Below are 14,165 nucleotides of genomic sequence, written 5' to 3' on the forward strand. Positions count from 1 at the left end.
CGTATGCTTATGTTTACCAAGTGAAATTATTTTGCATATGTATTCAGCAATTGCCTCTTGAGTGGGGAGTAATAACCAGTACAGTGACCCCTCGCTTAACGAACACCTCGTTAACGTAATTTCGATTAACGAACTGCCTTCCATAAGGATCTTCAATTCGTTTAACGAAAAAAATTTCGCTTAACGAACTTCTTACGAACCGACCTCAACATGTTTTCGCTTGCACTGACCGGGCAACCAGCTTTAGTATCAGTCCGCCAATACATTAATCGGTTCTAGGGCTTAAATTCCTTACTATTTTTGTAAATATCAAGAAGTTTATACTATTCAATTATTTTAAAAGTTTAATATTCAATTTTTTAGTCATTTTAACAATTATTGAACATAATTGAAGGTAAAGTGACTAGTTTAATGCGCGGCATCCAGCCTCTTAACACAGCAAACAGGCGTCAGTCTCTCTCTGTTTTCACTGGAGGTAACATCTTGCTTGAGACTCTCTTCAACTAAACGCTTTTTTTCTGTGTTTCCAAGCAAATTATTGGTCATTTTGAAAATTATTTTACATATTGACAATATATAGTGCAGTGCAGTGTTATTTTAAAGAAAATATTCTTTATTTACAGCTAGTTTAACTTTGAAAAATACGTGTTGCCATTGTTTGAATCCAGCATGGGGCCTAAGAGATCAAGAAAAGTGATTTCAATCCAAATGAAGCAGGAAATAATAAAAAAACACGAACAAGGTATTAAATCAAATGCGCTATGCAAAGAATATGGCATGTCGGCATCAACTGTGTCGACAATTCTTGCACAAAAAGACAAATTTAAGGAAGTGAACGTGAGAGACAAATCTACAAGAGTGTTTAAAAGTAGATCCCTAATCGTAGAAACTGAGAGGTTACTTATCATCTGGATTAGGGAAAAACAGATGAAAGGTGATTCAGTTTCTGGTGATTTCATTTGTGAAAGAGCCAGGGAGATTTATGAACATTTAAAGACAGATCAACCTGGTTCTTCAGGAACAGAATTTGAAGATTTTCGGGCTAGCAAAGGCTGGTTCGAAAAATTTAAGAAAAGAAGTGACATTTTAAGTGTTGTTAGGCATGGTGAAGCTGCTAGTGCTGATAAAGAAGGGGCAGCAAAGTTTTTAATTGAATTTAAAAAACTGATGGAAGAAGAAAATTATCTTCCACAGCAAGTTTTCAATGTTGACGAAACTGGGCTGTTCTGGAAAAAGATGCCCAAAAGAACATTCATCACCAAGGATGAAGCCTCTTTACCTGGGCATAAACCCATGAAAGACCGTCTCACTCTATTGCTTGGTGCCAATGCTTCAGGGGATTTCCGACTGAAGCCTATGCTTGTCTACCACTCTGAAAACCCCAGGGTGTTCAAGCAACAGAAAGTGGTAAGAACAATGCTTGGAGTTTATTGGAAGTCCAACCGTAAGGCATGGGTGACAAGACAGTTCTTTAATGAATGGGCTGTTGATGTGTTTTGCCCCTCTGTCAAGAGCTACCTAACCACCAATAAACTTCCTTTAAAGGCTCTTCTCCTCATGGATAATGCTCCTGGTCATGACCCTGACCTTGCCAGAAATTTGGAGTATAAATTTGACTTTGTGAAAGTGTTGTTTTTGCCTCCAAACACTACATCACTCATACAGCCAATGGACCAGAATGTGATCAGCAACTTCAAGAAGTTGTACATGAAGAAAATGTTTAGGAGGTGTCATCAGGCAACTTCCATTGATCCTGAACTAACACTGAAACAGTTCTGGAAGACACAATTCAACGTCCTGGAGGCTGTAAAATTGATTGTGTCATCATGGCAAGAAGTCTCCAATAGAACCCTCAATTCTTCATGGAAAGCACTGTGGCCATCAGTAGTCCATGATTTTGAGGGATTTGAGGATGACACAGAGTTGGACCAGGAGATTGTGTCCATTGGTCAGTCATTGGGTCTTGAAGTGGAGGAGAAGGATGTGGAAGAGCTTGTGATGTCTCATGAGGAGGAACTTACTCTTAATGACTTGAAGGAACTGGATGAGATGTTACGGGTAGAGGCTGACAGTGGTGAGGAGGAAATTGAAAGTGATGACCATATGTCAGCTACACAGTTGAAAGATGTGATTTACCACTGGGAGAAGTTCAGGGAACTGGCTTCAAAGCACCCAGAAGTGGAAAAAACTGAACTAGCTTTGTGTCATGTTGAGGACTCAGTGGTCTCCTTCTTTAAACATAAGTTAATGGTGAGGAGGACAGATGCCCCACAGACCACAATTGACACTTTCTTCAGTAAAAGGCAGAGGGAACAAGATGCTAGCCCTCAGCCTTCCACTTCAAGAAGGAGAGAGGATGTTCATGGTGGAGAATCTGTCAGTCCAGAGGTTCCTGACATTTTCATGGAAGGTGACTCACCTTCCAAGAAGCAGTAAAATGCTTCTCCTCCACCTCCACTTCCTTCTCTTCTCCCTTCTCCTCCTCCACCTCCCACTTCAAATGCACATCATCATCATCATCCAGGAGCCTTCTACATACACACCTCAAAGTAAGTAAATTTTTCCGCCATTTTTGTTGAAGTTAGGAAATTTTCGGTGAGCTGGAACCAATTACCCAAAAACCCATTGAAACAATGGTTTCGGTTAACGAACGACCTTCTGGAACGGATTGAGTTCGTTAACCGAGGGGCCACTGTATTTAATAAAGTGTAAGTTATAAATACTGTAAATTATAAAAAGCGAATACAGGGGTAATTAACCATCATATACAGTACATTAATTCCTATATACATATAATAGTGTGCAATATGGATTCTGGATGCAAGCGTACAGTATATTTCAATCTTTCTCATATGCACGATATAAATGGATAAAATAATTATGAGTTAGTTGATCTTGAAAGTAATACAAATGTCAGTACAATGTGTAAAATTGCTTAAAAGTTGATTAAACTGATTTTGAAAAATGGGAGTGTGGCATGAGGGTTTGGTGAAACTCAAAAGGGGGCATCATGTGGGAGAAAAAAAAGGGAACCACTGCTCTAAGGCATGATTTACTGAGTTGGCCACAGTGTAATTTTATTGATGTTCCTTTGTCAAGACCCAGAGAAAATTAATTTCTCAATAAAAATTATCAAACAAAACTTACCCTGCCCTTTTTCCTTTGACTTGCATCTCAAAGATAATTTCTTCTAGACGACCCTGTACCTTCAGAGGGCGGATGTAAGAGTCCTTTATTTGTGATGGAGGGAGGAAAGATGTATATGCAACCAGTACAACACTCTGGTGTGTCACTGGGTTATGGCGAGTTACAGTCACAACATTCTCGGTTACCTGATCCACAAACACCTGTTTGAGAGAAAAGTTATATGATAATTAGGATTTAATTAAATATTGGCACTAAACATTGCAACATTCAATTATCTACTGTAACACATATAAGAACTAGCGATGGCTGAAAATAGTAATGGAATAGTAAGAAGGCTAGTCATCTTACAACACATGGGATTCTTTTTATACAGATTTACACCTAAAATGCCTCTAGCGTGTTGAGTCTATAACCCTATAGTATAAGTTTCGCAATACAAAGCTAAAATATTAAGTTGATTTATCTGATTGAACCTTTTTGCCACAGTAGTACAACCCCACTTGCCTAACTTCCAGTTCTACATAACATTACAAACTTGAACTCTAAAGGGCAAACACTTGTTAGAGAAAGTGAAATTTTGGCTTCGCTACAAATTACAGAGGTCCTAGCATATGTACAAGTGTCAAATATAAACACATGATTAGTACACAAAAGAAATGTAGTGAAATTGGCAGATCACAAATTTAGCATTACAACAAGTAAACAGTACAGTACCTCATTAAACTACCGTAATGATTTTCAACAAACTGTATCAACACCTATCTCACCTGAGAATACAATAATTCTATTCATTTTTGTTCTTATTTCCTCTTCCTTTGGTTAAAATTTTCAAACATGCATGCTTCACTGGATGGTTCACAGCATACAGCAAAAAAAAAAAAATACATTCAATGTTAACATTAGTCTTGAAAGCAGTTTCCTACCTGATTATATCCATTAGCTCCCATTTCAAAATGAAGTTTGTTCAATAACTTTTTGCACTGAATGATACCACTCTTTAGGTTCACCTCTCCCCTGCCTGGGTTTATATCATTCCAGGCTGTATACACACGCATCTCATCAACCACGTGAATCTGGGGGGGAAAAAAAGGACATGTACAGTACAGTACATGTAAACAGTAGGGAATCTGAACTTTTAGTACATATGCTAAATGAATACCCGGTACAGTACAAAGTTACAAGAGTCCTCTAAGATAGTGAATAACAATTATGATATGGCTAGGAAGTAGCAGAAAGCAGATACAGAGGGATATACTGAGGCTCCAATATTATGTTGAGTATTTGGGAAAATGCAAAGGATTTGAATAGTGTGATAAAGAAGTGCTTGCACACAAATCCATCCAAAAGCTGGGAATAATGGTAGAGCACCAAAGGCTTGAGTGGATGGTCATATCATATCATAGTAAAATTGAACAAAACTGAGTCACTATATTGAGTAAATTACACTTGCATGTCTCTCAAACTGACTTGACCAAAACATCTTCAACAGAATTTAAGACAAAAATAATATATAAAAATAAAATCCTTTAACCTCTCAAAGCAAGTGCAATACTGTAATAAGATATACTGTATTATGCTGATAATTCCTTCAAGTATTATTGAAAATACAGCAGAGCTCACAGTACTTTAAATAAGGAAATACTAAACTGAAAGTCCATAAAGTAAAGGAAACTATACTGCATACAGTACAGTACTGTACTCTACTTTCAAGGATAATTGTGAGCTTCATATAAACTTCACAATCATACAAAAACTACCTTCACAATGATACTAACATTATCTTCACAATAAAAAATACTTACATGATGTGGAACAAGTTCATCATAACCCCTATTAGATCCTGAAGCACAGCAGGCCATATTGACTAGAGCAGTAGATGGCAACATATCCCAAGCTGTGCGCACCTCTGCTGGACTGCGGTTGTCATGTGTCAGATCCAAGAACATCGCATGAGCAATGGAAGGTACCAAAGGCCGAACTGGTGGCAGCAGGAAAGCACCAACAGGCTCCCCTCCATAACGATAAACAAGGCGCCCCTCTTCATGTGAGTTGGGGGCTGACATGGCCTCTGTTCAAACATAAAATGTACAGTACTATCATATATTGTGTTTTAAGTTAATTTTAATTTATAATTACAACCAAATATTTAATAAAAATTTAATTTTTATTTACACTTAATCAATTTCTTAGTCAAATTTAAATTTTGTACTGCTAATCCTACAACTTGCAAATAAATTAAACAATATACTGTTCTAAATACAGGACAAAAGAATTAGCCATACCTCTGATTAAAGAATTGATTCCCAAGCGATTGATGAAAACATTGTCTGTCAGATCAGAATTAGTAAACAGTTCTGCAATGACATACAAATCAGGTCGAACTTTTCTTGCTGCATCTAACATATACTGTACAAAGAGAAAGAAAAAATTAATAACTTAATTTATAAAAACGGTGTCAAACGCATTAATTAATCACAGTGATGCAATCTCATGTGAGCAAAAGAAGCTTACCTCAGCAACATGTATTGGTGTAGAGTGGCAGTTGTCCAAACGAATACCATGGAAAATCTGTGCCGTGTATTCACAGTAGCGTTTCATGTAGTCCCACAGATATGGACAATCTTCAGACTGCTCCCCATATCTTAGCTTAACACTGTCACCCCAAGCAACCAGTTCTCTCCTCAAGTAAACATACGAATCTTTTCTTGCAAAATTCTTTAATGGATCATCCCCCATGACCCAACCATTGTGGGCCATCAAAAAGCAAGCATTTGGGCCAAACATTAAGGCCTCTTCTTCCTCCAGGGTCATGTCCTTGCCATGGTGAGTGAAGTATCTGAAAATAAAATTATGCAGATTAACAAAAGAGGGAGAGACAGACAGAGAAGAGAGAGAAGCAGAAAGAAAAGAGAGGCAAGGAGAGATAGAGTGAGACAGGCAAAGTATTACACTAATAGGACTTAAAAGTTAACTCTCTCTCTCTCTCTCTCTCTCTCTCTCTCACAGCCATGCATCAACTGACGTGTCTCTGTGCATGTATATGGTTTGCCCATTTGGTATGAATTTTTTTCTTATGGTGGCACTGTGGAAAACAACACATTATGATAACACTGATTAATTAAGTTCATAACAAAGAACAGACCAACTGCCTGAACAGCTAGTAAGCTGATATGTGGTGAAATGATATATTAATAATAAAATAAGCTTGGGTCTATTACGCTCGGGGTGCACTGGATCCCAAGTACTGATGACCCAATTTTATCAAACAATGAAGTCTTATGCCTGACTACAAGGTACCAGTAACTTTGTGGTCCATTTGAACATTAGGGCCAAAGTCTTAATAAGATCTAATTTAAATGGGAAATGAAGAGTTTACCCTAATCTTGATGTGACATTAAGTCTGGTGTTAATCAGGACTTAGATCCATCTGCCCCATGACTTAATATGACCCAATATCAATGGAATAAGAAAGAGTTAGTCTTAACCTCACTGTTCAGTATAATAAGTTCAGGGTGATTTACTGGACCCATTTCCTAATGGACCCCAAACTTATTGGTATCCTGAAATTTGGGAGACAATCTTCCTTTTCCAATAAAACTGGGTCTAATTAGGACACCAGGTCTAACAGTCCTCATATCCTAAATGACCCACTCTGTAATGACACATTATAGAAAAAGGGAAGAACTGACTAATCTCCGGGTTGATTTGTTTCCCCTGGACATGACTGAGGCCAACTAACTTGTTAGACTAAGTGGCTAATAAGCCGATCAGTGGTGTAGAGGATAAAGTAAAGTTAGACAGTACAGTATTATCAAATTGATAAAAGTAAGCAGACTGATGCCGACATAAAGCAAATCATAATCAGAAACTCACGGAGGAACTAATGGATTTTCTTCAGACACTTCAGCAACCATTGGCCCATCAGGTTGTAGTCGCTGGTATCTGGAATGTGCATAATGTTTCTATAAGTTCATCAATTACCCATCACTAAAACATAAAACATCCATATTATTTTTGACAACCCTATATATGGTCTTTAAGAACTACATCATTGCCATTTCATTAACATAAAGCCACATTAATAAAATGAATAGTCTTCCTCAAGTGTTTGGGAATAATTTCTCTGGTAGACTAAAATATTTTTTAATCCAACATTGGCCTTACCGAATGGTGCCCAGACTACACTCAACAGCCTGGATGAGGTGTGCCTGGATTTCGCTTGTGCGCTGGTCATTCAGTGTCTCAAGATGTTGACGTAGTTCTGCACAACAACGCATTATACGTTCTTCCTCATCTTTGGCTTCAGGTCTACAAATAAAAAAATTCTATGATAGATTACATCACCTCAATCCTAAATAAACATTATAGTTATGTTAAAGGTGCAGGTATGACTTCTGTCCAAATCTGATCAAACATATAAAGTAATATTAATCAACTAAATGTAATTTCCCACTCAATTTAAGTATAATTTTCACCAATAGTACAACAAAAACAATATAAGCTATCAACTTATTCTCATATCCATTTACATGATGAAAAAAGATACCAAAGCCCTGTGTAAATGTTACTGAAGTAATAAAAATAGAGATTAGTTTATGAATCCTTAGAATGTATAACTCCATTAATTTATAAGTAAAGATGAGTACTCTATACCATTGTAAATCATTTGGGTTTTGAGTATTGTACAGTGCCTAAACACTTAACACATATACCTATTTCAGCACCTTAAGTTGATTTATCAAGAAAAATACTGCTGCTACTTCTCCTTTATATTCATACACTAAATGAATATGGTACACATTCTAGTTTTTTATATATCCACATAATTTTCATAAATACATTTTTCTCTTACCAACTTTTAGGGTGCATCATAATTCACACAAGATTAATCAGTCATACCCTGTACCAAGTTTTACTTTATCATAACACTACCTGAGCAATCACTGTTTTCAGCAATTAAACTCTCTTGATTTTCATGGTTATTTTCTTCAAATCCATATGATGCAGCTTTACCTTCTCCCACACAATCTCCTCCACATCTCAAATTTCTTACATTTCTCACATAAACTATTCTGCACATCCATCACTAAAGAAAGTAACCAACACTCCTTCAACAATTCAAAAAATCAATCAAAATTCTACTTTAAACCCTCGAATGATACCAAGGTTTAATTCTCAGTAGTGATTTTCCTCTTATTAACCAGGATATACCCAATTTACAGTACCTTGAATCCACTTCCCCCATTCCTGCTTAACAAATTCACAGCTACAGTATTCTCGACTTTCATGCCAAGTTCACCATCTGCACTTCCTAACTCTTTTTTTAATGTGTTACTGGATCTCTTACTTCCACTCAGTCAAGTCTTTCATTTCAATGTATAAAGTACATTGATACAATGCAACATTGCTTTATTCCAAGTCCCAAGTCCCTACGTATAAATTCTTACCCGTACTTCACTCTTTTCATTATCATTCGAAACATTTCTCTCTTACCTTTTTCTTAAACTACCCTGTACAGTATTTCCAATCTCACAAGCAAACTGTCATCCATACTTAATATGCTTTCACTCTTCACAAACCTCCTATCTTTAGTTCACCTACAAAACCTATTTTACTTTCTCTTGAGATTTATATTCTTCCCCTTTCTGATATTATCTTCACTTTTGTCTATCAGTTAAAAGAGATTTATAATATTCTTTCTTAAATTTCACTACTCCATTATTTACAGAATCAACCACCTTGCTCTTCTATACCGTACTCTCTCTCTCCATCAGCTCTCTTTCCATATCTTCACTGTACCATGGTGTTTCTCTCTCTTGGTGCAGCATTATGTTGTTTCTTTCATAATTATTTCACATTTCAAAATGCCCTTTTAATTTCATTCTTATTAATGTCCCATGTAGCTTTTCTTTATAATATCACACATATTGTGCTTACTGTTAAAAGGTCACTGCAAATTCTTTTACTAATACAAAAAGGGATTGGTAGTACTGACACCATTATTCCACAACCTTAGTAGAGTATTATCAACACAGGTTAGATGTTCTATTTGAAACAAGCAATAAAATATACAGCCAAGAACTATGAGCTCTCCAGATCATGATTTGATTTTATATACAGGTGAGCAGGTTTAATGTAAAGGAGCACAAATAAATTATCATGTAAAAATTTCATGTTGACACTCCTCTGAATACAAAAATAAAACCAAGAAAACCCAGGTTAATATTTTTAGGGAACAATAAGTGCAGGTTATGAAACAAAACACCAATCACAAAGGGTATTGCTGCCCATTTCCTATAAGCATAGAAAGCACTTCAAGCCAATTCTCTGAATCTTAGTTGAAACTTACCCACTACCCTGGGGGGTCTTCACAATCGACTCACTAGGAAAATACAAGAGAGAGTTACCAAAAATTCACAATAGCAAACCGCAAAAAAATATATACAGTCAACCCTCGCTTTACGCGGTCCCACTTTACGCGTTTCCACGTTTACGCGGTACCCTGCCGAACACGGAATGCTCACTTTCCGTGGTGTGTGTACCCTTTTACGCGGAGAGTGGTGCGAGCAGGGTGCGCACAAGGTCGCCCAGTCATCAAAACATTACCGAGTTCTTCACCCGCCACCCACCACAGCCGGCTCAAGTCAGTGATAGTGATAATGATAGTGAGGACATGGACTTATATGGACTTTGAGGGGTTTGACAAAGAGGCCCTGCAAGCCTCTGTGGTAGATAGTGATACAATTGATACAAGTGATACAGGTGAGGGCCAATAATCTGCCCTCTGCCTCGGAACCAACCCCCCCATCCCCGTGTGCCCAGCCATCTTTTCTACTAATGTAAGTGTTAAAAAACCTAATATTATTGATATTTCTCTTAATTATTAATTGTGTGTGCATACCATCATAAAATTAAGAAGTTTTTTTACTACAACGTAGGTATTGTGTCTGAAAAAGTGGAGTTTGGGGGTCGGCCCGGTCTCTATTTCAAGTAATCCCATATGTTATGTTGTTCACTTTACGCGTTTCTCACTTTATGAGGGCCGCCGTGGGTTCAATTGACCGCGTAAAGTGAGGGTTCACTGTATAAAAAAATCGGTCATAAGAATGTGGGCTAATCCCATTTATATGGTATCAGGCAAGATAAATAATATAAAGTTTTCCCTAATCTCTGTTCTAAATTATGTACAAAGCTTTACTAAAAAGAAGTACAGTACAGTGCAGGGTCACATTGAACAGTATGAAAGTCTTTTAAATATAAAAATTCATCTATAAATTTTTTCTAGATTAAAGTACCTGGGCATATTGTAGAGTCTAACTGCAAGGTTCATATCAACTGTGCAAGTCTTTCTTCCATACTGAGGGTCCTGGATGATCACCAATGATTCCTTTGAAATCCCATCTGCATATTTCTTAGTGGTGGGGACTGGTCCAGAGATCCTGCGACGGAAATCTTGAATAATCTTCTCTATGTCCAAAGTATAAAACTCGTGAAGCTTTACTTGAGGTAGGAAGTGGCTGTGGAGTGCATTCTTTATGGCCTGTAATGATAACAGATACATCAGATTATTCACATTATTGTCACAACACAGTAAATACATCACACAAGCACAAAAAGAGAGATTTTATCTTATGTGCTGTATAATGATTTTCAAGCTATTTTCATTCCTATAGTTTAAAATATTGCATGTAGTAAAAATTAAATTTGGGTGAGAAAATCTTGTGTTATTTCTCCACAATTGCATGATAGTTTTAAAGATGAAGGTACTGCATATGGACGACATTGGGTTTTAATGTTTGTAAATATTAATAAATAAGAAAGTAAAAGAATATTGTTTTACATGGATGAAGCTGTTACTGAGAGAAGGAGAACTACAGTAGACTATTGTACAATATATAGAAAAAGAAAAGTGTGAGGGCTCAAAGTTCAAAGTCATGGCCAAAAATAACAAAAACAATACACATGTGATTGAGAAAGTCAAGTGAATGAAACCTATTTGTATTGGAAAAAGTTAGACAATGCTTCAAAATTAATATACAGTAGCTTAGTACAGTAGTATCTTTGGTGGTGACAAAAAGGGCTGCAGTACTAAGATATCTCTACGAAATGGTAATCAAGGTGCCAACACTAATAAACAGAAAGGGCAAATATGTGAATTTCTGTGTTAGAAAGCAGGTTTGTAACGCCCTGAATGCACAGGTGAGAAAAACGAGCAAAATGTAAAAGAACAAATTGGAAAATTTAATTGATGTCAAGGGTTCAGAGATCTGGATGTGGCAGAAGAGAGCAAATGGACAAAAGATTTTATGATACGTTGAAAGAAAGCTTAGAGACAGGATTGAATGTAGAAGGGATGAAATGAAAGCAATAGAAGCAGGAAGTGAGTGGGAGGAGGGAAAGGTAAAGTATGGGAATGAATATATGAGTTGTCAAAGATAAGGCACATAGTACTATACTGTAGATCACTGGATTCTGGGAGACAACATTGACAGGTATGCTATGCACCCTTATCCTTAAAACATGCTCACTTCAATATGTTTCTCTTCTCTGATGGCTACTGGAATTCCTTGATGTTCCCATTTCCCTTCGATCACTTCAAGAGTCATGTGATGGAGAACACGATCTAGGAGGTATGCAGGACGGAGATGTGGCGAATTGGTACAGTTATAAGTAGCCTCAGGGTGTTCTTCAAGCCACGGGGTTTCATTTGCTGTGTGGTTTAGTACTATGTCAGTGAGGGACAACATCTGAAAAATTAGAAATACAATAAATAAGAATTCAATACACGGTATTTCTTTATCTCAGAATTTCCTGCAACATGTACTGAAGATAAAGGTACCACTGTATCGAAAAGCTAAAATTTCCCCTTGGAGTGTAGTGCATCCAACTAATGGAAATGTTGAAAAATTATACAAGCTACAAAAATAATTCCCATGAACACTATTTTAAAATATTATAAAAAACAAAAACATTTCCCTAAATGCCCAGTACAAAAACAATATTTTCATTTTATAAATATGAAAATCCCAAAGAAATTTAATTCCTCTTCCTCAATATAAACTAATTATTATAAAGTGAACATACCTTCCACTCTTCCTTCATCTTTCTTACAAGGGTTTCAACATCCGCAAAAGAGTATTGATGGTCAGGAGTGTGGAACTCAGTATTGAGTCTATGCTGGTCCTTGACGGAGTATGATGAATTGGAGTCACCAAGTTCCTGCAAATGAGTAAAATGAATATGGAGAGTAAACATGTGTGTGTGTAATACTGTGCTAAGCTGTACATTGCAATACGTTATTAACATAATTTTGGAGTTATCCTCTGGAAATGAAACCCAAATAAGAAGTGGAAAAATGCACACACAAAATGACAGAAGCCACTTTTATATCCACTACCTCCTTCAATAGGGGAAGGAGGGGTGGAAGAAATTTTTTAGATATATTCATAAATTAGTTTACTACTGTAGTGTATTACTGTATAGCTCTTCATGCCTACAACAGTACAATACTGTACTGTAATTTCACACAGCTTACATACTTCACATTCAGTCACTGGTTAAACTTTTGTAGGTATCTGTACTCAACAAATAATTTTCAAATTATACTCTTGACCTTAACAACTGTTAGCAACTTGAACCATTTTTAATATAGTTTACAGTAATAGTCAACATAAAAGAATATCGTCTGACTATTAAAAAATATACTGTACCGTATATAATAATACAAATAAAGTTCAGTACAGGGTATTGTATTTCCCACATTTATACTAATTAAGAATAAAACACAATGCATCCTTTATTGCATACCTGAATTGGTGTGAAGTGTATCATGTTGTAGCCAGTTTCAAAAGATACTTGCAGGCGCTCTTCCCAATCTGGTATAGGTCCCAGGCATTTTGACAATACTGTTTGACACTGGATACAATCTTGATTCAATACATCATTGCTAAGGCCAACTAGTAATGTTGGATCCACAAGGAAAAAGCCTGAACCTTGAGCCTTCTCACGATCTTCACTGTGGAGCAACATTACAAAAATATATATAATTCAAATAGTGCCTTTGTCTATCTTAATTATAGATAGTGATTTTCTCTCTTCAAAAGTACTGTACAGATAGGTTCACTCTGCTGTAAGCACAGGCTTTTTATTATCCATTAAAATACTTTGTAGATCATGTAACAAATTATAATAAACTGAAAATATCTAAATTTATAGTAACAATACTTTCATGAAAAGCAGAAGAGCTTACCCATCTTCATAGGTGAAGTAGTAATGGAATGATCCAGCCATCATAATAATAACTTCTACATACAAAGCTGTATCATCACCCTTATTGCGTGAGTCACTCTTCCACTGCAGGCGTCTATAACGAGTGCGAGAAAAACCTTCCTCTAAATCATCTGGGTGGTTGGTAAAGACACTTACACTCCTCCCCTGCAGTGATGGTCCTGGCCGAAGTTGGAAGACCCATCCTAATGAAGACAATTTAAAGAATGATATTTTAGTATAGGATGCACAAATTTGGAAAAATTGTACTCCACAGTTGAGTACTGTACATTTATTTTCATAAAATATGACAAAAAAGGAGCCATTAAGTCTAGTGTGTCAAACAGGGTTGAATTACTGTAACTCTTGTACTCCTTGTATCATGAATTGCTAGTTCCCTGGATAAATAAAAACTTCATGCTTCTGTATATCTACCAATACAGGTACAGGTATTGGTCTTATATCTTAGGGGGTAGAGTAGATATAGCATACTGTATACACAGCCTTTGGTATGCAAAGAATAAGTATGGCCAGCACAGCACTCAAGTACCTTTAGAGTACAGTACTGTACAGTATTGTACTTCCTAATTTGTTAAGTTATGTTCCTATTTACAGCTGTGTGAGCTTGTGCCCTGGGATCAAACCAGTGACCCTTGAAATAGATGATGAAAGCTGTATCCACTTAAACACTGCACTCCTTTCTGCTTATCAACAATAAAACGTCTGCAGAGCCTGTACAGTACATATATTAA

General features: G+C 36.5%; 1 protein-coding gene across 2 annotated transcripts in view; it reads right to left on the bottom strand.

Moving 5' to 3' along the window:
* The window catches only part of LOC121870632 (neuroblast differentiation-associated protein AHNAK-like), a 97,334-nt gene that overhangs the window by 15,401 nt on the left and 67,768 nt on the right, over positions 1-14,165 (bottom strand). For both annotated transcript variants that reach the window (XM_042372491.1, XM_042372492.1), the window contains exons 6-18: positions 13,397-13,619; positions 12,955-13,162; positions 12,232-12,366; positions 11,676-11,894; positions 10,443-10,687; positions 9,497-9,529; positions 7,312-7,455; positions 7,021-7,089; positions 5,659-5,983; positions 5,430-5,553; positions 4,950-5,215; positions 4,071-4,220; positions 3,148-3,347 (exon numbers count right to left, since the gene is read on the bottom strand). In XM_042372491.1, coding sequence (XP_042228425.1) covers positions 3,148-3,347; positions 4,071-4,220; positions 4,950-5,215; positions 5,430-5,553; positions 5,659-5,983; positions 7,021-7,089; positions 7,312-7,455; positions 9,497-9,529; positions 10,443-10,687; positions 11,676-11,894; positions 12,232-12,366; positions 12,955-13,162; positions 13,397-13,619 — 2,341 coding nt within the window. The remainder of the gene's footprint in view (positions 1-3,147; positions 3,348-4,070; positions 4,221-4,949; positions 5,216-5,429; positions 5,554-5,658; positions 5,984-7,020; positions 7,090-7,311; positions 7,456-9,496; positions 9,530-10,442; positions 10,688-11,675; positions 11,895-12,231; positions 12,367-12,954; positions 13,163-13,396; positions 13,620-14,165) is intronic.

This window comes from Homarus americanus, unplaced genomic scaffold (assembly GCF_018991925.1).
Source record: "Homarus americanus isolate GMGI-L3 unplaced genomic scaffold, GMGI_Hamer_2.0 scaffold56333, whole genome shotgun sequence".
Classification (NCBI taxonomy): domain Eukaryota; kingdom Metazoa; phylum Arthropoda; class Malacostraca; order Decapoda; family Nephropidae; genus Homarus; species Homarus americanus.